A 26,948-nucleotide genomic window follows, 5' to 3' on the forward strand; every position below is an offset into this window, starting at 1 on the left:
CATCTGTAACAAGCTTTCCTACACGTATATAAAATTAAGATCATAAATAATTTTATTGCAGCTGAAACTTCTATAACGTGAGTAGATGTACTTGAAGTAAAATAGCAGTAAATTAATATTTTACTGCTTTCCCATTATCATAATTACTTATTTTCATTTATTAACTCACCTTGAATAAAAGTTCACCTATTAACCCATTCCAAGTACCATCTTCTTGAGGACTACCATATTTATGATCTGGAGCGATATATATTTCATATTTAAAACCCAAGTAGCTTGATAGGGCATCAAGGACATCTATAGAGAATCCTTGGTATCGCTTTGGCTTCCCCAATACATTTTCTAAGACCATCACAAATGGTTCTTCCTGTGAAACATACAAACACAAAATCATTGTTTGGAAACACACAAAGCATCCTAAATTATTACAATGTTAATCAATATTATTTTTTTCTGAACCATGATCAATTATTGAGTCACAAGCTGTAGAATTTTCTACATTCCAAACTGTAGAACTTCACGAATTTGTTTGTGACCTACTGAAAAAAAGTGCAAAGGTTCTTACAAAATACAAAAGCAAGAACATATATGTGGGATGCAAATTCTGTATATTTTTTCTGTTATTTTATGTTTATTTAATAAAAAATACCATAACCAAGGATTACCCAATAAACAAATTGTCACTTTAAACAATGATCTGTCGACTTGTTAGAAGTCTGTAAATGACAGAAACCAGTGGTAGTAGCAAAGCCTAAATTGCCAATTGTTGGCCTTCCATTCCCAGGTTTCATTCTTGCCACAATATCACCTATTGCTGTTTTTCTGTTGTTATGATTACTGTTACTTCTTTGTACTATGTTTCACATCAGTGTATGATTGATTGTTGGTGCTCTGCTGCGAGTACAGTACTTACAGATGTATCAGTGTTTTGATGTCTAATGTGAACTATTTTTATCACTGTTATACAGTATGATGTATACATGTTATGCCTGTATATACTTGGGTAAGCTGTCAATGTATGTGTTTTGTGCTTTATATATGATGCGTATGTTTTGTCTTTGAATAAACTCAATCAAGTTGTTTGCCATTGATGCAGATATAGACATAGAACCTCTTGTTTCTTAAGGATATAGTAAAAAAAGGCATACAGTTGCCCACTTGGCTTCCTCGATTTTATGTCTGAACTTGCAAATATACTTGATTCTTTCCACTTAAACTGCATTTTTCACTTAAAGTGGAGCTCTCCCTTTCTCAGCTATTCCCATAGCAAAATTCATATTTTTAAAACTACCTATAGTATGTGCTTTTTTTGTTTGTCATAGTTAATGTTTTAAAGATATTTAATTTAAAGATCAATTGGAAAAAATATATGTCTTAATGGTGCATATATATTGATTTATTTAGTATGTAAACAATGTTTCCTATTTATTTTGTTTATATAATTATAAAATATAAAATTTGAGAAAAGTGGCAGATCCACTCGGCCCCATATCAAATCTCGTTGTTATGGCGCTGTTATTTCTCAATGCAAGAAACATAAGTGATCAACCTGGAACCTAAACTTCTGCGGCCTTTAGTAATGGTCCAACTTCGAATGGCTAGGTACCTTTTAGAAAATCATCTTCCTTTTAAGACCTTCTTGTTTCCCATTTAAGCAGTTTGTCAAATAATATTACTGAAGTAAAACATTTCAGCAACCCCACATTGCTAGTCACCCTTTTCTTACCCTTTCTCTGTGTATCCTGTATCATTACATTTCAACAAATTGTATAGCATACTTTGATGAGTTTCTTTTCATCTCAGCCTGTCATCAAATATATCAAACCTCTTCTTTAAAAATATAACTGATTTGTCCACATTATCCCTATACTAAATGCTGGAACATAATAAAAAGGAAATACTAAGTAAAGTACAGTAATGTTGCTTGAAGATTTGTATTTTTGAATGTCCATAAAAAAGTAAATGATATGTTTTTGAAGTATAAAATGTCTAAGTAGAAAATTGTACACATAAACATTTAGAGGGAGAAACCATGATGAAACTACTGTAAGAATATAAATAGAGAGATTTAACATAAATTACACAGAATGATACAGACACATGCAAAACTTTTCACATATGCTTCCTCTACATGGAATTTTCTCCCAGTCTCTTTTTCTACCCTACCCTCTCTCTTCAAACATTGCTTTTATAATTACATTTCTGTACCATATTTCAAATTATGAGATTTTTAAAACATGTCACACCAATATAGCACCATTATCTCACCAGTCACAACAAGTTAGAGACTTTATTTAGTTCCCACTAATTGGGATGAGAGTCTGGTCAAGCAGAGATAAAATGAATAAGTTAACATTTTGTTGTGAAATATTAAGTAGGAAGAAATATACAGTAGATTCAATTCATATTATAGTTATTAGAATAAAAATAAAATAATATTTTAGAGTTAAATATGAGAAAGCCTTTCAGTTTGACACATTAAATGTATTATACAATACCACATCTAACCATGTTAAAAATGTTTGCCCATATGTTCTTAATTCCTAAATGATCTAAACCCTTTTTCTTTCCAATAAAAGATGTATTGTATATAATTGATTTATTATTAGAATGTAAGTGTCATTTGGGGAATTTCCCGAATATATGTAAAAATTGTTTTGATATGGAAGCAAAGATTTGTGATACTAAAATGCCACATTATAAACACAATATACATAGTATAGTAAATGTAAAACAGTTAAAGCTACAGTCCCATCTATTCTGGTGAATTTAACCCTTTTGCCTCTATTTACCAAAAAAACGAAGAGTAAACTCAACTGGCCAGACATGGCTGAGGTTGACGTGCCCTCACACTGCAGGCACTGATAATCTTTTTTCATGAAAACTCCAAGGCTTCATAATAGTACATCGTCTATCTAATTAAACATTTAGAGGAAGTAATATGAGTCAGCTGAGGGTTATTTGCTTAACATCCAAGAGAGATCAATCAATGTTTTGCTCTTTATCCTCAAACCTTCAATATCCTTTCTGGCATATCATTGAACCTTATCTATATTGTGGATGACCAGCATGGAACACTCTCAGTATTCTCCCCATCTAGATAAATGTCAATAACATTTGAGTTGATTTATATGATACACCTAGCATATAATATGTGTGGTAGCAATATCACACTTCTTAGAAAGGTTTGGGTGTAAAAAAACCAACCAATTTGTTTACACGTGCCAGTAGGCTCATATGGATTTCTTTTTCCCAAACTATCTGGTAAGAAAATATTCTATTACTGAATAAAGTATAATCACATCTTACTTTACGTGATGATGAAAACTGATGAAAGGCTGTTTTTCCAAACTGTAGGGCACAAGAGATATTTGAATCCCAACAGAGACAAGCTGATTGCTAGTAAAATGTGATAAAACAAATCCAAGGTCTCAAATATATGATTTTCTTCTTTTATTCATCAAAAGGCTTGTCAAACGAGGAACACTTGTCCTAGTTAGTTATTAAGAGGTATCCCTTTTTTATTTGCAGTAATGAACATACAAAACCTTAAGAGTTCATCTGTTTCTTACCAGAAATTTTACAGTATACAACTATTATAATTTTTACAGCTACATGATATACATCATGTATACCTTGTATGAAAAGAGTTCTGCACAAGCCCTTGTATTAAAATATATTATTTTATTGTACAAAAAAATATTAATAAAAACATGTAGAATATTTCATAATATAGACAACAGAGGTTTCTAGGAAACTAATCAGATTTGGAAAGCAGTAATCTAGATACAGATCTTAATCAACTAATATTACAATTACTAAAATTTGTTTTAAGTCATAATTTCTTTACTTTTAAAGACGGATTTTACCTCCAAAAAAGAGGCACTGCTATGGGTGCAGCTTGTGCCCCGTCATACGCAAATCTCTTCCTTGGGTTTTGGGAGAGAAGTATTTTTCAGTGTGGCGGAGCACGGTATGTGAACCATGTACAGTGTTGGCTGAGATATATTGACGACATTTTATTTATTTGGCAGGGATCAGTATCTGATTTGGAATCCTTTATGACGATCCTCAATACAAATGACATCAATGTAAAATTAACCTACATCTACAGTCACCAACAGGTAGATTTTTTGGATCTCAAAATAGAAAGACAACATGATGGCACTCTTGAGACAGATGTGTTTCGAAAAGCTACATCAACTAACTCATTACTGCATGCTTACTCGGCCCATATTAGGTCTACAGTTAGAGCAATACCAGTTGGCCAATTTCTCCGGATGAGGAGAATTTGTTCAACAGAAACTAAATTTGAAAATCAAAGTACAGATCTAACACAAAGGTTTATTGAACGAGGCTACAGTAAGAGATGCATCAAGCAAGGCTATAGAAGAGCAAAAAAAGAATCAAGGCAAAATCTTTTACAAAGTCAACAAAAGAAGAGGAATAAGGATAAACATGATAATACAGCTAGATTTATATCAACGTATAATTGTCAGTGGGAATATATGCAAGAAGCTATAAGAAAACATTGGAGAGTTTGAAAAACAGATCCGATTCTGGCATCAGTGATCCCAGATGGGGTTTCCTTTACTGCAAGAAGAGGTAACAACCTGAAAGATTTATTAGTTAGAAGCCACTACGTAGCAAAAAATCAACAATTTTTTGGAACAACAAATCCAAGTTTAGGATGTTATCCCGGTGGAGATTGTGTAGCATGTAAAAATATAGTTCGGGCCAATACATTTAAGTCAGCAGATGGATCTTGCGAATATTCTATCAGTCAATATATATCCTGTAGTACTAAAAATGTAGTCTACTATGCAACCTGTGGATGTTCTAAAATATATATAGGATTAACATCAAGAGAATTACGAATTCGTACTCGAGAACATGTACGGGACATTTTGGCAGCTAGGAGCGCGTCAGATTGGACAATATTAAAAACAATACCACGCCATTTTAAAACCTCCCACAACTGTGATCCCTCAAGCTTACAAGTAAAGGGAATTGAAAGAATCAACACAGGAGTACGAGGAGGTAATGTTAAAAGAATGTTAGCTCAAAGGAATGCAGGTGGATTGTGCAATTGGGTACTATGACACCTGCTGGCCTAAATGAGCAATTGTCTTTTTCTGCTTATTTATAGTTTGTAATGTAACCTTTTTTCCATTGGTGATTTTAATTTTTGCTTTTATTTCCTTTTTTTGTAGTATAACACATTCATATGTTGTGATTTATGAATACCTCCATCAATAAGTTTTTGAAGATCCACGTACAAAGAAAAAAAGAAAAAAGGATAGATATTAAAATCTACATCAATAGAAGCCAGTAATGAATTAACAATATTATTATATATTAATTTATTGCACCATGCAGTCATTAATATGTTATCATTATGCACAGTCACTTTATTATCTGATTATATATGTATTTAAATGATTTATTCAATTTAATGAAATTTCATATTTATATTTTTTCACTTTCTTTGATAGATTGATTTTCTGATTTTTCATCTACATACTGTTGTATGTTATTAATTAATTTTTTGGGCACAGTAATTTATTTATTAATATGTATTTGTAAAAGATTCTAATAAACCTCAATTAAGAAATGGACCATATATAATTATTGGTATAGGCAATAGTTCAATGATAGGCTTCAAGGTTTCCTTGACCTTAAGATATGGAATGAAGGATTTGCTGAACAGGCATTCTATAGATAGGATAGTAACTTGCTAATGCAGGGTATAGTTGTAACTCTAAAAGGGCATTACAGTATGCGTACAGCCACCACCTAAAATAGGGTCTCGACGTGTAAAGATCTTAGTGAGCATGTTTACCCAATTAGGTGAAGACCAATAGACTGACAAGACTGACATCATTATTCAAACTGTGTATATAAGTTAAGGCCTTGGAGAAGCATAGGAGGAGAGGTAGAGGGGAGATGTACTTGCCATCCATGTACTCTTCACGTCCCAACACTCCCTCCCTCCATCCTCAGGAATGCATAGGACAGATGTCATGAACTAAATTCCTCTCCAAGGTTTTGTAAGACTCGTTTTGTATTATTTTTGTTATCTACTTTTAATATTCTTCTTCTATTTTTGTTCGTATTAAATGTTTTACCTTTGTTTGCATCTAAGTGACTCTGCCTATTTTTGACGCACATATTTATGTGTTGTTCCTGATACGAAGTTTGTGTTTGGCCCTATATATTTTATTACATATCTGGCGAGCCAGCCCTGCGTATTTTTTCCTGACCTTTGCCCTCCAGCTTGCTCAGGGGGAAGGGCAGATATATCTGTACACTTTTTGCAAACTGTCGGGAGATAATTAAGAAAAGAACCTTTGAGGATACAGACTTCCAGATTTTATTGGAACAACAAGTGCTAAGAGACGCTATTGACGGCAGACGCAAGAAAGCCATACAGCGTGATACAACAGCCATTCAAGGAGAGTTCATTAAGAAGGGTAAGTCATGGATTTTATAAAAACATATGCTAACAAAAGTAAAATAACTTTTCAATTTGATAATTGTCCTACTAATGCACAGTTATGGGCTAGTATGTACAAACAATGTGAGCTAGAGAATATGAAGATAGATAAGAAATTGTTATGTATTGATAAACTTAAGAAGAAACTGCAAAATGTCCTAAGCATGTTTAAAACGTTTAATGACTTGATTGTGGAGGATTTACAACCTAGACAAAGTATTTGCATGATTAACAAAGTTGTACCAGAATCTAACCCTGATGACAGTACTGACGACTTTAACAGCTGTCCCGACTGTTTTGTTTTAGCTCAGCAATTAGAGAACTTGGAGAGGGCTAGGGACAGACAAGCTCAGTTACTGTCTAAACTATGTTTAGAAAATAAGAAGGTGTCAGTTATCACAAGACAAGAAGGTAAGAAGGGCGTATCTTTTGTCCCTGAAATATCTGGTACCTCAACAATAGATTCTGATGAGGAACTTGACGTAGGAGGAGTTGAGAGACAAAAGCTCAGAGACAGTGCAACAAAATTGACTTTAAAAATTAATGATCAATTAATAAAAATTGCCAAAGATATTCCTAAATATGACGATAAGATGGATGCATTCCATAATATTGATGTATTTGAAACAAATACAGACAAATTCCAATTAAATAACAATCAAAGAAACACCATTTTTAGGCTATGGATACCTTCACATATGTCCAAAAGGTTACAGGACACACCTACAGAGGATGCATTAGGTCAATTAGTGCATGCAAATGATATGGATAGATTGAAGCAATTAATTCTGTTTACAACTGGTGACTCATCTCCATCTCTTGACTTAATTGAATCTCTAAAAGTAAATCTGCAAGATGATCCCTTTGCATTTTTGTTGAAATTTGAGAAAGCCTATAGAATGGTAATGGGAGTTGATGATGGAGATGAACCACAGGCAATGATTATAGCATTTGTAAGGAAATTTAAATATCTAGATCCTGTATCAGTTCAGCTTGCCTCTGAAAAACCTAGTTTGCAAGAAGCAGCCATATTCATTGATCGTATTAGAAGAGCAATGAAAATGTCAACTGTAAAGGTAAAAGTATCTACAGTACAGGAACTAATTGACAAACGGCGAGAATTAACTCAGAATGACTGTCACAAGCCACAAACTAATCCTACTAATTTTGAACGATTTGATAATACTAACCAAAAGATATTCAGACCAAATGTTAGTTGTTATCATTGTGGTCAAAGAGGACATTTGAAGTGGCAGTGTAAACAATTTCTTAAAAATAGAAAATTTGTCCCTAGAACACAAAATTTTGGGAAAGAGAATGGGCTGGTGCCAACAGCCCCACCTACTGGTGAACAATTTAAGTCAACGTCCCCATACACTCCACTAATAAGACAGGTGCAAGAGCTCACAACAAATAGTACTGCTACTAATGTAACAGGAAAGAATGTCAGGGGGGGTCTGACGCCCTCTCAGTGACTAGATAAGAATCAATCACTCTGTAAGTTGACCTATGTAGCTCCAGTGTCAACTGACAACTGTGGCAGACCATATGTCAAGGGAAAATTACAGGGAAAAGAGATTACATTCCTAATTGATACAGGAGCTCAATTAAGTGTGACTAATCAAGCTTTACCTATAACATCTAACTCACCTGTTTGCACGATTGTAGGTTTTAGTGGTAAAGGTAATACTTCAGCAACTTTGGTTACTGGTGTTTTGTTTGAGATTCCTGGCTATTTGTGTACTGAAATTGATATCTGGCATTGTCCTAGCTCAGAAAATATCTTAGGGGCTGATGTAATGAGAGAACGAGGCTGGGTCATTGACTTAGGGAATCAAGTGATTTGGAGAAGTAATAACCTTAAAGGGCCTGTAGTAATTGATCCAAGTGACTACAGTGTAGTGGCCGTCATCAATTTAATTGAGGAGGTATCCCCAAATCATGTATGGCCACAAATGGATTGTAATGACTTGACTGTTGTAGAAATTGTACAGAAACATCCCTCGTTATGGGCTCAATCTAAGAATGAGGTAGGGACGATGAAAGATGTTGTTGTCAAAGTGGAAGGAACAGATCCCATAGCTCAGAAACAGTACCGATTGCCTCCAGATTCAATTGAGCCTTTGTCCAAAATTATTGAAGAACTACTTCAACAAGGCGTCATACGCAAATCAAATTCGGTGACAAACTATCCGTTATGGGCAGTTAAGAAACCAGATAATTCTTATAGAATGCTTCTAGATCTGCGTATGTTTAATAAATGTACCCCAAATGTGGCGCCAATTGTAGCAGATACCCCCGACATCATGTCTCGATTGAATGCTAAGGCAAAGTTTTTTTCGGTACTGGATATCAGTAATGGTTTTTTCAGTATTCAGATAGAGAGGAGTTGTCAATACAAATTTGCTTTTACTTTTCTGAATGAGCAATATGTATTTTGCAGATTACCACAAGGGGCGCACATGTCACCTAGTCTGTTTCATCAGGCATTGGCAAAAGTGTTATCAAAATTCTCAAGGCAAGATTGTATTCTACAGTATGTGGATGATATCTTGTTGGCAACAGAGAGTAGAGAGGAACACCTCACCTTGCTAGCAGAATTGTTTAATCTGTTGTACGAGTCAGGATTGAAATTAAATCCAAGGAAGGTCCAATTACTGAAACAAGAGGTTCAGTACTTGGGAGTTTTGATAAGTCCAGGCCAGAGACGTCCTTTGCAGGAAAGAGTAGCAACAGTAGCAGCTTTGCCTGTACCTACAACTTTCAAAGCTTTAAGACAATTCCTGGGACTTGTAAATTTTTCTAGAGACTTCATAGAGGGCTTTGCTGAAAAAGCTAAACCCTTATATGACTTACTAAAAAGTACTGATGATGACAATTTGTTTGGTCCATGGGGAGATGAGCAGCAGAAAGCGTTTGAACAACTAAAACTTGATTTACAGAGAGCACCAGCTTTGACAACTGTGTATCCATCTAAGCCTTTTGCTTTACAAGTTCATACCTCGGAGACGGCTGTCTCGGCAGTTTTACTGCAGCTACAGGGAAAGGAATGGAGAATAGTTGGCTATTTTTCCAAACTCCTTTCACCTGTGGAAAAAGGGTTTGAAACGTGTGCAAGACATCTGGTGGGTGTACACTTTGCAGTCAAGGCGACTGAACATATTGTTGGGTTTAACAAACTAATTCTGCAGACCCCTCACTCCACCTTGAAATTGCTTCTTGAAAAAAGTATCCCAGGAGTGTCACATCAAAGATTTGCACATTGGTTGTTGTCTTTATCTCCAAAACAGATTGAAGTGGATCATAAAGCTAAATATGTGCTCCCTCAACTAATGCAATATGAGGGTGAATCACATGAGTGTGTTGAGACATTTCAGGGGGATTTTCCATCTCTTTTTAGAAAAGAAGTAGAGGAAACTGATGAACCAGTATTTGTAGATGGTTCTAGATTTTGTTTGAAAGGACAATATTATACCGGATATGCCATTTGGTTTCCAAAGAAAGGCCGAGCTATTCAGCACAGACTACCAGGACATTTTTCTGCACAGAGAGCAGAAATTGAAGCTGTTAAAACAGTATTGGAAATTAATGAGAAAGAAAATAACGATCCCTTGGTAATCTATAGTGATAGTTCATATGTTGTACGTTCACTAACAGACTACTTACCTGTGTGGAAAAAACGAGGTTTTGTGGATTCATCTAACAGAATCTTAAGTCATGTTGATACATTGCAGACTATCTTTGAGCTTGCTTCTAAAAATCCTAACCGATATGCTATTGTCAAAGTACCTGGCCATAGCAGAGGAACTAGTGATTTAGCTTTGGGAAATGAGAAAGCAGATTCTCTAGCCAAGGAAGCAGCTTTGATAGGAGAGATAGTGATGGAACTAGAACCGTTGGAAGTACTACCAGTAAAGAGTAAGGAAGCAAATTTACCTTCATTTAGTAATGAACAGATGAAAGATCCGTTCATTGTGGAATGTAAGAATAAAATAACACCTCCTTTTGTTTGTGAAAATGGAGTGATTTGTTATGAAATGCAAGGTTATTTACTTCCAGTTGTGCCTAAACACTTGCAGACGGAATTCACCCGCTATAATCATGAAAGTTTAGGTCATGTGGGTCAGCAAAAGTTGCTGGAAATTCTCAAAGAGAAGTTTTATTGGGACAAAATGGAGGACTCTGTACAAAATGTTGTTCAGTCATGTCTCATTTGTGCTCAAGTAAACCCCAGGCCTAAAGGACAAAAGCCTCCACTTCTAAGAATTGCACCTGCAGACGGTCCATGGTCTACATTGCAGATTGACTACGTAGGTCCCTTACCTTCAGGTAAACAAGGTCTCAGGTACGCATTGGTTGTGGTAGATGTATTTTCTAAGTGGGTAGAACTGTTACCTGTCAGGAAAGATGATGCTTTGTCTACGGCAAAAGCATTGGTGAATCATGTTTTTTGTACTTGGGGAATCCCAAGGATGATTTCATCTGACAGGGGGAGCCATTTTACTGGCAAAGTCATGCAGGCTGTTTGCGCAATCCTGGGGGTACGTCAACAATTCCATGTTCCATACCATCCTCAGTCCGCAGGTATTGTAGAAAGAATGAACAGAACGATTAAGTCTAGAATTGCAAAAATGTTACTCGATAAAGGAAATACTTGGGTTGATGCAGTACCTCTGGTATTGATGAGTATTAGGGGAACAAGTTCCTCAACTACCCAGTATACACCTTTTGAATTAATGACAGGGAGGAAAATGCCATTGATCTTTCCTCATGAACCGTTTTTGTCTACTCCACAGAAAGATGCCATTGCAAGAACTAAGTGGTTACAGGTACTTCAGGATAATTTAAAAGCAATCCTTCCACACGCAGCGTCTAGAATGCAGCGTATGGTACCGCCTCACTCTTCTAAATTTGTGAAAGGAGCATCAGTAATGATTAACACTTTTAGGAAGGCGGGACCGTGGGAAAGTAATTGGGAAGGACCGTTTGAAATAATCGACACTATGGGTCAAGTTATGATCCTTGTTCAAAGGACAGAAAAGACTGTGAAAAATACCCGTAGGCAGCAGAAGCTGTGGGTACATGTTGACCAGTGTAAATTATATGTTTCTAACTAAATTCTGTTCTTGCAGGAACACAGTTCTGCAAGAAAATGGAGGAACAAAACTGTTTACTATTGGACAAAGAACCTCCAAAGAAACAGCAATACAAGAAGCGTGACATCAAGATAGCGTGCTACATATTACTTCCATGGTTGTTGGTGCTGAGTTTTTTGATAGCTGTGTTGTTTGAACAGTACCAAAAGCCAATTGAAATTGATGATCAAACAAAGGATTTACCACAGAAGACATTGTTATCACATAAGATAAGAGAAGTTCGGGTGGATCAACTCCTGATATTGGACATTGATACATCAAGAGACATTGTTGGACAAATTAGATTCGTTATAATTTAAGACATACAGATTTTGTATTTGATGGGAAAATCTGGAACAATTAGATGTTTCAGCTTGTCTTCATTTTGTTTCTAAAGTAATATGTCTTCCAGGGCAAGAAAAGGTTGTCTATCATTCTTGTTTTCACAATCATTCATCATGTGAGGCCAGGATTGAAAGTGTTACATCTATGCATGAATTAATGACTCAAGTAAAGATAGGGAAAGTTTGTTTTCAAGTAATGAAGGAGGAGTCATTGGTCAGAGCATTCTTTTCAAATTGTATGCATAATGATACTCTTCACAGAGGATTATATTGTATAGAAGGTGATTTGAAAAAGTTGGAGATAGATGGGAAAAAGTTTAATGTCTCCACTATAGGTACAGAGCGTTTAAGAACACTACCTCAGCAATTTAATCTGACACAGATAGACCATTTTCCTTGGAAAACATGGACAGAGGAAATAAAGAAAGATAAGGGATTATTGGCCATGTTAAAGCAACAATTGAAAGATGCAGAAATTGTTTTCCAACATAAACAAGGTGAATTAGAACAAATTCAACATCAATGGAATGATATGTCTGGAGTTAATTGGTGGTCAAATTTTAAAAAATCAGTAAATATGTGGTCACAATCTTCGGTAAAATCCGCAGCTGGGAATATATTGTTAAATCCAATTGTTATTATAGCTATACTTGTTTTATTATGTATTGTTTATCAAAGTTTTCTTATGTGTAGAATAAGTAAGATATATAAACATGTTAAGTATGAAGTAGATAAGGGAGATGGAATATTAAGGGAAATGATAAAAAGAGCACAATCCTCTCATTCCATAACAAATGTAGAGAAAAGGGTGTCTCATGCTAATGATTATCATATGGTCCCAGTTAAAGTATGATGTGATTGTAGTATAAATGTGATACGAATGTGATACGAATGGTGAGTAAATGTGTGTATTTGAAAATATATGATAAGGATATTATCCTATCATCAGGGGGAATTGTAAAAGATTCTAATAAACCTCAATTAAGAAATGGACCATATATAATTATTGGTATAGGCAATAGTTCAATGATAGGCTTCAAGGTTTCCTTGACCTTAAGATATGGAATGAAGGATTTGCTGAACAGGCATTCTATAGATAGGATAGTAACTTGCTAATGCAGGGTATAGTTGTAACTCTAAAAGGGCATTACAGTATGCGTACAGCCACCACCTAAAATAGGGTCTCGACGTGTAAAGATCTTAGTGAGCATGTTTACCCAATTAGGTGAAGACCAATAGACTGACAAGACTGACATCATTATTCAAACTGTGTATATAAGTTAAGGCCTTGGAGAAGCATAGGAGGAGAGGTAGAGGGGAGATGTACTTGCCATCCATGTACTCTTCACGTCCCAACACTCCCTCCCTCCATCCTCAGGAATGCATAGGACAGATGTCATGAACTAAATTCCTCTCCAAGGTTTTGTAAGACTCGTTTTGTATTATTTTTGTTATCTACTTTTAATATTCTTCTTCTATTTTTGTTCGTATTAAATGTTTTACCTTTGTTTGCATCTAAGTGACTCTGCCTATTTTTGACGCACATATTTATGTGTTGTTCCTGATACGAAGTTTGTGTTTGGCCCTATATATTTTATTACAGTATTATATATATGAGTATATATGTGAATTTATGCACTTAACACTTTATTTAATTTGAATATATGCTTATTTTGCACATGTTCTTGCACTTTATATTTATACATTTAGAGATATCTTATATATCTTCTATATTTATGCATTATAGATCACTCGTAATAATATTGTTGAGTGGCATTCTGGCATAATGTGATCATTGTGCACATGCTCGAGAAATAGTCTCTCGGGCCTGCGCACCATGGGAATAGGCATCGGATACGGGGCAGGGAATGACGGGGCGGGGACACAGCATCGGCGCCATTTCAGGTTTCGGTACGCAACTTCCGATGGGAGGGATATAAATAGATCTACACGATAAGGCAGTAACTAGCGACCCCTTGAAAAAGGAGAACCGAAACGGCGTAGGGGAAGTGGAGGACAATATGGGTAAGGAGCATAGTACTCTTAGGATGCCTTTTTGATTACTTGTATTACCTATATACTTATTACTAATGTCAATAGTGGTCTATATGTTCACAAAATTAATAGGTGCACTCCATAGTGAGTAATATTAATTATATTTGAATGTCTTAGCACTTTATGATGTTTACAAAATTAATAGGTGCACTCCATAGAGAGTAATATACAACTATACTTGAATGACTCAGCACTTTATGATTTACTGATGGTTTACATGCACTTGAGACACTTTATATATATAGCCATATTTCCTCCATATGCTCTGATTAGTTTCCTAGAAACCTCTGTTGTCTATATTATGAAATATTCTATATGTTTTTATTAATATTTTTTTGTACAATAAAATAATATATTTTAATACAAGGGCTTGTGCAGAACTCTTTTCATACAAGGTATACAAGTTTACAGGAGTTTCCCAGTTTTGAGGATGAAATCCTTATAAATACCAAAATATTTATAACATTATGTTATTTGTGGAAAGTGTGGTTGGATTCTTTTGTGTTATGATATACATCAGTATGAAACTGAAATTTTTCCATCATCTTATGTCTGTCCTACTGTTGATGAATGTTGATTGGTTCAAGGAGCATTTATAACATAAAAATAGATAACATAGAAGGTGTCAGCATATAAGAACCATTCGGCCCATCTAGTCCGCCCAATTTCTGAATACTTTCCTTAGTCACTGGCCTTATCTTATATCTAGGAAAGCCTGATGTAACTACATGTTAACTATAGCGGTCGCAGCTGCGATGGGGCCATGCCTCTCTCAGTGTGATCCCTGTTCCTGTCTTCTCATGATTCAAAACAGTTTATAAAGGGCTCTTCTGAGCTTCACTGCACCGCTCCAGGGGAAGACAGGAACGTATCGAAGAGGGGGGAACCAAGGCTGCCCGTACAGTGAGCAAGCAGCCAGACAGGAAGCTGCAGTAGTGGTGAGAGATAAGCGGGGGTTGTTTATATGTATGATTGTTAGCATGGGTGTGTAATTGTGTTTGTGTGTGAGCATGGATGTGTAATTGTCTGTGTGTGTATGTTTGGATGTCCAATTGTGTGTGTGTGAGCATGGATGTGTAACTGCGTGAGCATGGATGTGTAACTGAGCATGAGTAAGTGTGTGTGTGATTTGTGTGTCAAACATTTACATATGTGTGTCAGAGTGTATGTTGGAAGGGGACACTTGGCAAAGAAGGCGGGTACAAGTTGATTGGGAGCAATGACGGCTTAGACCAGCTGTTGGGGGCCCAAGGGCAATTCTCGCACCAGGGCCCTGTGGTTTCTAGCTACGCCCCTGTCCCAGGCTTCTGTATAACTTGCCAATTTGCAAGAAAGAAAAGGAAATACAACCTAATTTGAACTACTTTATCAGAGTTGCAAATGTATTAATTCATATTCTCTTTAATAAAATGTTTCATCCTCACAGGCATTTTCCTCTGTAACTGTTGTGTCTGTATGACTGTGTTTCACAGGCTTGTTAACTACCCCATATTTAAACTGAACAACACTTTGGACTATGTTGGGGCTGAGTAAATAAAGGATAATAATAATATAGTGAAGCATTCATCATATATGTTTTCATGCTGCTACCTAGCAGGGTAACATTCTACACGTGGATACTCTTGTGAATTTCCATTTCTTTCTTTGATAAGCTTAATTTGTCTGTTCTCATATATTCTATTCTGTTGGTGAATGTCCCTTTAGTACTAGTGGCAGTTCATTTGCAGATCTTCATGAACTGCCATTTTGAATTATATCATGCTTACAACCTAATTATAGAGTATAAAACAATGGAAGATCAAAGAATGCCAGCTTTAGAGAGCATAATGATGACTGAAATAAACCTGAATTTTTAAACTATTAATGTTCCTTTTTCTCCAAGATTGAAATATCTAATGTTGTCCTAATTTTTTATGGAAATCAGTCAATATTTTAGTAATAAATGAGTAATATATGTTGTGTATATTTTTGAAATGTGTAACATGCAGGGAATGAAAGTAAAGGGAAAATGAAAGGAAAAAGCAAAGGAAAGGCAAAATTAGCGTATTGATACAATGACCTTTTGTCTAAGCTATTCTAAGTCAACCCTACTTCCTTTGCACTCCTTCGTTTCTTGCCTGCATAATCAATTTTATATATTTACCTCAAATTTTACAAATGTACTTTATTTAATTCCTTTGTAAAATCAAACAAAATATCAAATGGTAAGATGCATATTCAGTGTTAACAATGTTAAGTGATCTACTCTATATTAATGCAGTTTTTATGGTAATTTCCAATAAGCAAAACATATTTTTGCAAATGTAGGCCAAACAATGCTTTTTATACAGGCTTGATATTTTTGCGAATAATATATTAGATTTAAGAGTGGTGCATGTAATTAACTATGAACGATACAGAAACACTCAATGGTGATTTCTAACCGAATTTACAAATGTATTTTAATATTCTTCTATTAGCATTTCAAAAATAATGATTAATATTAATTATAATAAAAATTAATAGATATTCTGTATGAATGCATATTCTATCAAACTGAGTTTAAAGAAAAAATATTCTCCCCTTAGCATGAACATCTTTCCAAACAAAGCTTAAAGGGTTTTAAAAACCATTTAATAAAACATGAATGTTTACCTAGAACACAAACTATTTTCTAAATATTTTAATGGAAAATACACCAATGGGTTTACAAAAAAAAATCATACATAACGTGTTGCCCAGATATGAGTAATCTGTTTATGACTCCTAAGATTTATGAATCCATAAATATTTATTCAATGTTAATCAAGGCCTCATTGTTGAAGCTCACAAATCAATTTAAAGCACTGATTTGCTTAGGTATTCAATGTGATTGCAATTTCATAAATTTTATGATTAATTTTGTAATGTCTTCATATTCAAGATGATTAACATTTTATTAAGCAGTTCTGCAGAAGGCCACTCTGTGACCACACCATCATTACAAGATGGTCTACCTCGCTTAATTAGAATCATTCCTAATTTGCAGATGTTGAAAATATATGCATCTCTTTTTGGCTCACGAAAACCATTCACTAAAACAGGAATATTTGCTTAGAACACAGACTAATTTTTAAATACGTTAATGAAAGTTAAAATTTTTGTGAAAAAAAGTTACATGCAGAAAAACAGAACAAAAGTAGTAGCTACTGCTATAGTTTGAAAGAATTAAAAAAATGGAATTTGGGGTGCAAATACAGTTGTACCAGCTAATATCTAAAACACGCTAAGCAGGTTTGCTTCAACCCTTAGGTTGCCTCCAATATACATGTATAGTGTATATGGTTGCTTCCAAGCTATGTGTATAAGGTATATGGTTTTCTACCAAGCTGACTGTTAAGAAGGATGTAACTCATGACAAATACCCTTTCACTGCCCCTAAAGAAAGTCAAGAAGCATAGTAATCAACAGGTCCACTAAGCCAGACCATCTTCCATTTTGCATTACTTATTCCATTTTGCATTACTTAAGAATCTAATGGATTTTCAGTCTGGTCAAAGTGGTCACCAATACAGATGTATTATGTGCCTTGTGCCAAAGATTTTATCTCTAGGTCATATCAAAGCAGATGGAGACAGAGCTCTGTATAGCCAGTACTATTGCTAGGAAGGGACCATTCTTCCTCTAAGAGGGGACGTGTGTATTAATAGAAGTGGTATGGATATGACTCAAAAACAAAATTATATTTATAAGTGTAAAATAAAAATTCCACAATAATTCTAGTAAAGAGAACTTACAAAATATGAATTAGAGTTCTTTAGTCCTCTGTGGATGAGTCTAATAAATCTATGGTATGTTTTGCAATAATTAATGTTACCTTTAGAATGTTAGCCCTAAAACAATTCACCTTCCTCCAATATTAGTTTTGCCTACGAATAATAGTCTTTTATCCTTTTCTTTACAATCGTTTAAAATATTCCACTACAGCATGGTTTTTCTAACACTTCAGATGGTACTTCTCTTGACACAATTGACAGAATAGAAATCCTCATTTAGTTCCCTGATCAAATATGAATTTCTTGAATTCTAGAAGAGGATTATTAGGGATGCAAATTCAAATTACATTTGAAGTAAGGGCTTCCACAAAGAAGTAAAAAATGTTCAATCTGAATTTGAAAGTAATATTGCAAGATAGGCCAATTAGTACAAAAACAGATGAAGAACAATACGAATATAAAAAATCCCGTGAAATGAAATATGTAAAGTAGCTTTAAGGGAAATCCTACAATATATGCATCATTTGGGAAATATTCTAAGCATTTATATGTTAAACATGCTTCCTGAAAGCTCTAAAGTGATTTTCAATTCAAATGATGCATGTGATGTGTTAAGTGTATACAATATATAACTTGTATTTATTAAATTTTTTCTTTGTTAGTGATTTATAAAGGGGCCACCTGGACTGATATGGAAGGGGGCATGGCTACTGGCCTAGGCCTGTGTTTTGGCCTAAAAGCATGTCCCATACTTCTCCTGTCAGACCCTCTTTAAGAATCAGCTTAAGCCATCGCCAACCTATGGAGGTAGATGTCACCGATCTAGACCTCTACGTTATTCCTTTTTTGTGTCACTTGATGTTGGGCACCAGGCTATGATGTCATTACTTTGTAAATAGACCACAAATGAGGGACTTGAGATGACTGTGCTGGCTGGTATACCTACCGCCATCAGGCCTTTCATTAAAGATGGTTCTGCAAATAAAAGTATTTCTAATTTCTCTCGTGTTAAAACAGTGAGACAAACAAATGTTTTATTTTTCAATCTTATCGCTAAGTATGCCATCATTTAGGCAGATACATTTTGACATAATGCATTATTATAACACAATTATTTGTGCATTCAACAGTTTTTTAGGTTTACTAATAAACCATTAGTTAAAAGCAAAGAATCTAGCATTTAGGATACAAAACTATAAGCACATTAAGCAAGAGTTTTAATCAAACATCAGTGTGTGTTGTACAAACTAATTTACTTTTTTTGTTCTCACTGTAATAGAGCTTTATTGATAAAACCTTTATTTCATGGAAAATGGCACATTGATCTAATATTGGCAAGTATATGAGTCTTGATTCCACTGCATTGACTATGCTCAGCAGTCTTCATTAAGAAGTGACTTTTTAAAATCCTTTTCATCCACACTTAGTCAATAACCTATTAATGTGTGTGAAAAGACTGAGAGGGGAGAGAAGAAATTGTGTACAGAAAGAAGAAAAAACAAACAAAAATGGGATGGTGAGGGATTTGGAAAAAAAATCTACTGTTTGATAGCTCCTGTTTGTCATGCTTTGTTTGCATTTTATCGTTTGAGATGTAGTTGTAAATCGCAATCACAAGTTTTTATCTTCTGTTAAGTAGTATTCCCGGCAGTAAAATAACTGCTTGGGAGTTCAGATAAAGTTTCAATATATAGGGAAATGGTTTGCTTCATTTCCAAGAAAAGTAGATATACAGATTATTTCCATTGTTTTTTCAACTTCTCTATCTATTTACTAGACTTGGGCACCAGGGGGCTCTTCGTGTTCGTCTTCGTGCTCGTCTTCGGGGGGGAAAAAATGTTCGTATTCCGCGAATATTCGCCTGTTCCTGTCTTCTCTTCGGGCGAATATTCGTGGACATTCTTCGTGTTCGGTTTTTCTTCGTTTTCCCGGTTAAGGGGTTAATTGGGGTTTTAAAACCTCAATCCTGCAACTTACCCGGCACATCCCACTGGTCTCCCTCCCTGTTCAATTAGTTAGTCTGTGCCGGGTTAAATGTCCGTACGAGCGACCAATAAAGTCGCTCGTACGGACATTTAACTAATTGAACAGGGAGGGAGACCAGTGGGATGTGCCGGGTAAGTTGCAGCATTGGGGTTTTAAAACCCCAATGCTGCAACTTACCCTGCAGATGGCACTGGAAATCCATAGGTTCGCTGTCAGGGGTTAACTTACAAAGACCGTGTGAGTGAGCCTATTGGTCACCTGCAGGGTCTTCCTCTGGCATCAACCAATTGGTTGATGCCAGAGGAGGCTCTGTAGGCGACCAATAGGCTCATTCGCACTGCCCTGTAACCCGTGACGGCGAACCTGCGGATTTCCACTTCCGGGAACTGCCGCGATGCCGAGATGCCTCGAAGACAAGGTAAGTTAGAAGGGGGGGGGGAATGGTAGACGAAGACGAAGACGATCACGAAGATCTTCGTGGTGTGTGTCTTCGTCTTCGCCTACGTTTTACCGCCGCCGTCTTCTCTTCGGCGTGTCTTCGGAGCGAACACGAAAACGCACTCTTCATGTTCGTTTTCATGTTTGCCCGAAGATGAATGCACAAGTCTACTATTTACCATTTCTACCTACATAAATACAGAAAACTAGAACATGAAATATATTTTACAAAATAGTTTCATATTAATATTTCTACTGTAAAAAATCACACACAAGTGCAAATGTTAGGGTGAAGGAGCTGACTTAATCTTGATGGAGTGGTGACGTCTATTCACCAAACAGCAAGCACATGCAACTTGGCACAAGAAGAGTTTGCTGCAATCAGCTCTTATGAGTTGAACAAAATTCTCACAAATTCTCTATTTCCAATCCAAATCCAAAAAAAACACTCAACTCCTGGAGAGTTGAGTTGATGCAAGTTGAAGAAAAGCAAGCATCTTGAGAACTTCTTATCCCACATCTGGCAGGGGATGATAATTTCAATGGATTTGTTCGCTGGTCCAAAACATGACGACTCAAGGGCTTCACTAATCATCTCTGGGTGACATCAAAAAGGTAAGTTTTAAATACTTTCCCCAGGGGTTATACGCTTTGAAAGACTAGGGGTTAGAGTTTAATTTTCACTGTTCACCGGCCTGGCGCTTGGATGGACCTCATTTCCCCTAATGGGGCGTGATGCACCCCATATACGCAAATGCAGTGGCCTGAGACAGGCTTCACAAACCCAACTTGCGGCATACATTCATTAGAACATAACAGATGCATTCACAATTGGCATCTGGCAGATATCTGACACAATACATGGCTGCATTGAATAAATCTCATGTGGTTCTTATATTCAGACAGAAAGTTTACACCAAACGTTTTAAACATTTGGAGAAAGTTGGATGCAAAGTTTAATTTATCTATATTCAATAGATACAAAGTTAAATCAGACTCTCTGTATTTGATATTTGATAGGATCTTAAAGATGGGTGAGGAACACATATCACTCTCCATGTGGAGTGCAGGGAGAAACACTTACTGTATGTCCTTCAAACATAAAGCCACCCAGTAATCCTGCTTGAGATCAGCACGGAGTACAGGTGCATTTTAACGTCTCTGTTAAACAGAAACGATTACAGCTGTATGCCAGTGTTTAGCATACATCATGCATGTCTCTTCTTACCAGCACTGTTGCCACGCGAAGTACTACACCTCTCATATTGTTTTCCAATTTCCTGTCGGTCAAGGATCCATTGAGACCGGTTACCGGGTTCCAAGATGCAAGCTAAAAAAGGTAAAAACATGTGTTGTCAAAAATGAAGGCTTTCTTATTCAGTAATAGAGGAAAAAGCAAATTTATTTAAATAGCATTATTGCAAGGGTGAACTAACTGAATTTTAAATGGTGATTAAAGATAGTGTTATGGTTAGACAAGACATTAATTGCACTCTTGGCAGATCTGCCATTGTATTCTTTCCTCCAGAAGTTTAATCGGGAGTGCATTTACCCAGCTGCCCCCCTCCATTGTTGGCATCTGAGCCAGCACAGTCTCCATAGCGTAAAGAGCTCGATTTAGGAGATCAAAGGTCTCCCTTGTAACTGGCCTATTGGCGATCTGCCCCCCACTTTTGTAATAGGGCCTAGTCAGCCTAGGCCAGAATACATAACTGAGTTTAGTCATGTTAAAACAACACATTTGCTATTAAGAAGTATTTTAGGTTTCTATAGCAACAGCATATCAGTGTCTGCTTCTGTGTCACATTTAAACACTTACTTTTCACATTTTACTTTGAAGATATACTGTATTTATGGAAAGGGATTGAACATTCAATAGTACCAGAATTATGTTTCTAATGTCGCATTTAGTTACAAACGTGTTACATTCAGCAGAGTAGGTGGAACAGCCCCTTTAAAAAAATAATACACAGCTTACATTTTGTCCTGTTATATACATTTTTTATCTGTTATAAGCAGATCAGCAGCTATAACTCTAAAAATTGTAAGTGTTTGATCAAGAATCGGCCCATGGAAAAGGCAGCCAATAGGGGTGCTTGCTACTATGCTAACAGATGCGCGGGGGTGGGGGGTGTTAACATACTGAGATCTACAGTGTGATGTAATCCCCAATATTCATGATATTTTTTTTTGTTTTTTTTTGTGTCCACTGGGCACGCACTGAATTCTTAGCACGAGCAAAGAGAGAGAAGAAAATTACAGCTAAACAGCAACACTGCAAAAATGTTAAAAGGGTAAAAAAACAAAAAACACCTCTATCCGTAAAGGGTAAAATAATGACAATGGTTCCACGAGGATTAGTATTAAAGCCATTCGGGTAACACATCTACATAGAATCTTCAAGGTTGGTGAGTAAAGGATTCGTATTTCAGAAGTCTCAGAGTCAGCCCGTTTACAAGTTCCCAAGTATGATAATATAAAGTGATGTCAGGGAGTTAAAATGTTAATTCTTGCAAACTTCTTTAGTGACAAATACAACCTGTCTAAAGATTGTAACCTGCCTCTTTGAGGCAAAACCAGAATGTATTTGATTTTTTTTTCTTCTGGATCTGCACAAGAAAAAGGACCAGGGCTGCCATTGGGAATCCAGGCCTGCTTGGCTGCAGGGGTGCGGTGAAGTGGGTGTCTGAGGGTTAAGACAGGCAGATTCACGGCAGGTCTCTGCAAAGTGAGAGGAAGGGGGTTAGTGTATGTGTATACAGTGGTGTGTATATGTGTGTATATGTATAGTGCTTGAGTCAATGTGCATGTGTATACTGTAGTGTCTGAGTCAGTGTGTGTATATGCATAGTGCTAGGATCAGTGTTTGTGTAAATATATAGTGACAGAGCCAGCATGTCTACTATATTGTAGTCCCAGATTCAGTGTGTAGAGTGTTAGAGTGAGTGTGTATATTTTATATATGTATAGTGTTAGTGTGTGTATATTGTTTGATATTGTGTCTGTGTGTATGGGAGTGTGGGGTTAGCATGTATTTGCATGTGAGGTTGTGTGTGTTACTGTATGACATCAGCATGACTGAGTATGTAGTGTTAGAGTATGTGTGTTACTGTATGGTCCTAGCATGTGTGTATGTTAGTGTATGGTGTTGGTGTGTGTTAAGTTTTCTTTTGAGGGAACTAGGGAATTGTGTTATTAAAATATCAATCAGATGGATTAATGCTTTATCTACAGCATACCATCTAAAAGACTTATGAATGTGTTATGTGCTTAAGATTACAACTGATCCAACAACAGATACATCCAAACACAAATCACAATATGTATTCGGATATATCTCCTGAAGGCTAATGTGTTTTCTAGCTACAATAACTACACTTATCCAGGTGAATAGGTATATGGATACACTTATGAAATATGCACCGATAAACCCACCCACTGGCTTATTAAGTTAAACAATCCCTGTTCTATCTCTTCTAACTTTTAAGGTTTGAACTGAAAACTTTCGCTTCTTCCAGAATGCAACAGAATATTTTGAAACAACAACAGGATATCCAAGAATCCACAATGCGGCTATGATATAACAATACAAACTTTTACTAGAACGTTCCAAATATAAAACAATACAAATAACAGTACAATAACAATAATCCCCACATTAATTGACACACTTACAACAAATACATATATATAAGTTCCTATTTACAATATTCAAACATGCATGTTCATAGTTACCTTCCCTGAGAGCTCCAGGTTAGCGATGTTCCTTTGTCTCTTTACTTTCTCTCTTTCTCTCCTCTTTCACTACCTGTCCCTTGATATACTAGATGGTCCCAATTGAGTCTACTAGGAGATCCCTGATTGGACCCGGTGGTTGCCGTAGTTACCCTTTGAAGTTATTCCCTTTGGCCAACACCACACCCTGGGGTCTTTACAATCATGGGGCAGTAAAACCCAAAGATCTCCTGACCTGATTCAATATATTTCATGAGAAAACCTGTCTTTCTTCCACACACCCTTCATCACGCATATCAGTGTTATCTAAACTAAAATAAAAGGTTTCCCAAATATTTATCATTCCCGGCCACCTCCCATGCATCTTGATTTAACTAGTATTAACCATGATATATATATACACACATACACATACATACCTACATATGCATATCTACACACATGTACATCCATACACCCGCATACACGTGTCCATATACATATTTATTCACACAACTGCTTATAGTGTAACATGTGTGTTATTATAAGTGTATTTAAGTGTATAGTGTTAGCATGCATGTGACTATATTGTGTTAGTATATATATGTAACCTTATATTGTTGAGGGTATGCTGTTAGCATATGTGTTTGTTACTGCATGGTGTTAGTATATCGTGTTAGCATGAGTGTGTGTTATGTGCTGATGGTCTTATCATCAGTATGTGTGTCAGGGGTGAGCCTAGGGTTAGTGGCACCTGGGAAAAGAGAGGAGGGGCAGAAGACTGCTTGGCTGATGCGCAGTGGAGGTGGTCCAGCAGCATCATGAGACGCGTGCAAGCACTAAGGATACACGGAACAAAAGTGGAAGATACAATGAGCTCCATTCCAAGTAGATTAGTGTTGCTTTATTTATGTTTAGTAATGTATAATTTTTTTTTAATGAACATTGAATTGATTTTCTCCAATTATTTAATGTATTTATCGATTTATTTAGCAATGTAATATTTATCAGTTTTTATCTTGATTTACCAATAATTTCATACATTAGTTTTCATTAATTTATCAATTCTTTAAAAAAAGGTTTATCATCATTAATATATATTTGCCAAATATTTAATGTATTGATCCATACTTTATGAAAACCTTTTCCTATCTTTTATTACATACACTTTGAAAGATAGCTTTATCTTAAGAATAGGGCATATTTCTTAATTATATATATATATATATATATATATATATATAATTATTAAGGGGACCTATGATGGTGGAGCATCACCTTAAACAGAAGGGAGAGGGGCTATATCATCAAAACTTTAAATATATGAAAATAAAAACATGATTAAAAAAAATAGTTCCTGCATTTTTTGGCTTGCTCCTAGATTCAAATGTGTCGGTTCATCTCTAAGTATCACATATTCATGCACAGAATACAAATGAAAACCATGTTTCTCTCTCCTTTTTAAAACCCCTCCATGCTTGGGTAATTTTAAACCTTTTTTTAATCTTTTTATTCTACTTTCGCTTTTATTAATCCTTGCTCTGTTGTTATTATCCCTCTCTTTCTACTCTTACATACTGCAGCCTTCCCTTATTCTTCGTAAAGACTCAGACCTTGATCAGTCCATGGGCTCGTCTTACATACAGGATAGCCATATGCCTGTGCATATGTTTAAATTCCCCCACTGTATTAGCTTCTACCATTTCTGTTCCACCTAACAATCTTGCAGTAAAGTAAAACATTCTTACATTAACCCTTTCCCCATTTTCTCAATTTTTACTCGGTCTCAATGACCCCCCTCCAGCTTAAAAACAGGAAGCTGGTCTGTGCTGCCAATGGTTGTGAGCAAGCCACTGGATGCTTAGGCTATCTTCTAATCTCTTAACCCAGTGCTCAGTATCTGTAAGGATGCTTGCAACATGGGCGATCTGTAACAGCGATTCTCAGACCTCCACTCAATTACATCAGCTGTCTCTGCACAGCTCTGAGATGACGACACCCAATGGAGTTTAGAACACCAACATCATAGACGAGCTTTGGGTATAACATCATTACAGTATAAACCAGACGTTAAGCATTGCCACTTTACATTTACTGATTAAATCAGTGTTTTAATAAATATTATTTAGTCCCTATAATAGTACACTTTCTTTTTCAGTTGTAATTGATTGGAGACTCTTTACGCAAACATAAGTCAGTATAGAGCTAAATAAAACAAATATGTTACATTAAATAACTTTTCTTGTTATGAATGTGAAAATGTTGAGCATATGTTGCAATTGTCACATTCAGTCGTAACTTCACATTAGATTAATTCTGCATTACATTATAAACGACATAAGAATATCTCATTAGAATATAGATGCAATTAGCACTTCAAAATTTGTGGAAAATCTAATTACAGCACAAATATCACTACTTCTAGTTAATGCAAAACTGTATCAAGTTGGATAAGCTCCCATTTGAGAATAACACAGATTTATATTACATCATACTCAAAGCTGTTAATATACTTAAACAATAATTGTATCATTATTTCTTCAGTATATATTAGCTGATTATTGTTTTGCTACAGAGCAATCTTTGTTTGTGCAAGAAAATGTAATGATCAATTTTCAGTAAGTGAGGGACTAATGCCTGCTTTTCTTAACCCCTTCGTGACAATTGCCGGTCCGGGCACGTCACTGAAAATCGTGACGATTATGACAATTGACGTGCCAGGACCGGCACGTCTTTAAACGGGTGAAAAAATCGATCCGTGATCGATTTTTTCACTCAAACGGTGTTGCTCTAATGCCTCGACATCGAGGCATTGAGCAACACCAAAAAAAACATTCCCGCCCCCCCCGATCGCTCCTAGGAGCAAAAAAAAAACATGTTTGAAAGACTGCACGTCTTTCAAACATGGCGGCGCCCGCCGCCGAAAAACGGGTTTAGAAAGCGATCGCGAGTCGCTTCCTTTGCTTAGCTGGTGTTGCTAAGATGCCTCAGTATCGAGGCATCTTTGCAACACCTGTTTAGCAAAGGAAGCGACTCGCGATCGCTT

The 26,948-nt window shown here is 36.0% G+C and overlaps 1 protein-coding gene across 1 annotated transcript in view; it reads right to left on the bottom strand.

The window, feature by feature from the left end:
- The window catches only part of LOC149284097 (glutamate receptor ionotropic, delta-2-like), a 425,155-nt gene that overhangs the window by 108,058 nt on the left and 290,149 nt on the right, over positions 1–26,948 (bottom strand). Inside the window, exons 9-10 of the mRNA XM_089497148.1 lie at positions 21,417–21,518; positions 170–367 (exon numbers count right to left, since the gene is read on the bottom strand). Of these exons, the coding sequence (XP_089353274.1) occupies positions 170–367; positions 21,417–21,518 (300 nt within the window). The remainder of the gene's footprint in view (positions 1–169; positions 368–21,416; positions 21,519–26,948) is intronic.

Source organism: Sceloporus occidentalis, unplaced genomic scaffold, assembly GCF_023333645.1.
Source record: "Sceloporus occidentalis isolate IW3139 unplaced genomic scaffold, rSceOcc1.0.p SCAF_99, whole genome shotgun sequence".
Lineage (NCBI taxonomy): Eukaryota > Metazoa > Chordata > Lepidosauria > Squamata > Phrynosomatidae > Sceloporus > Sceloporus occidentalis.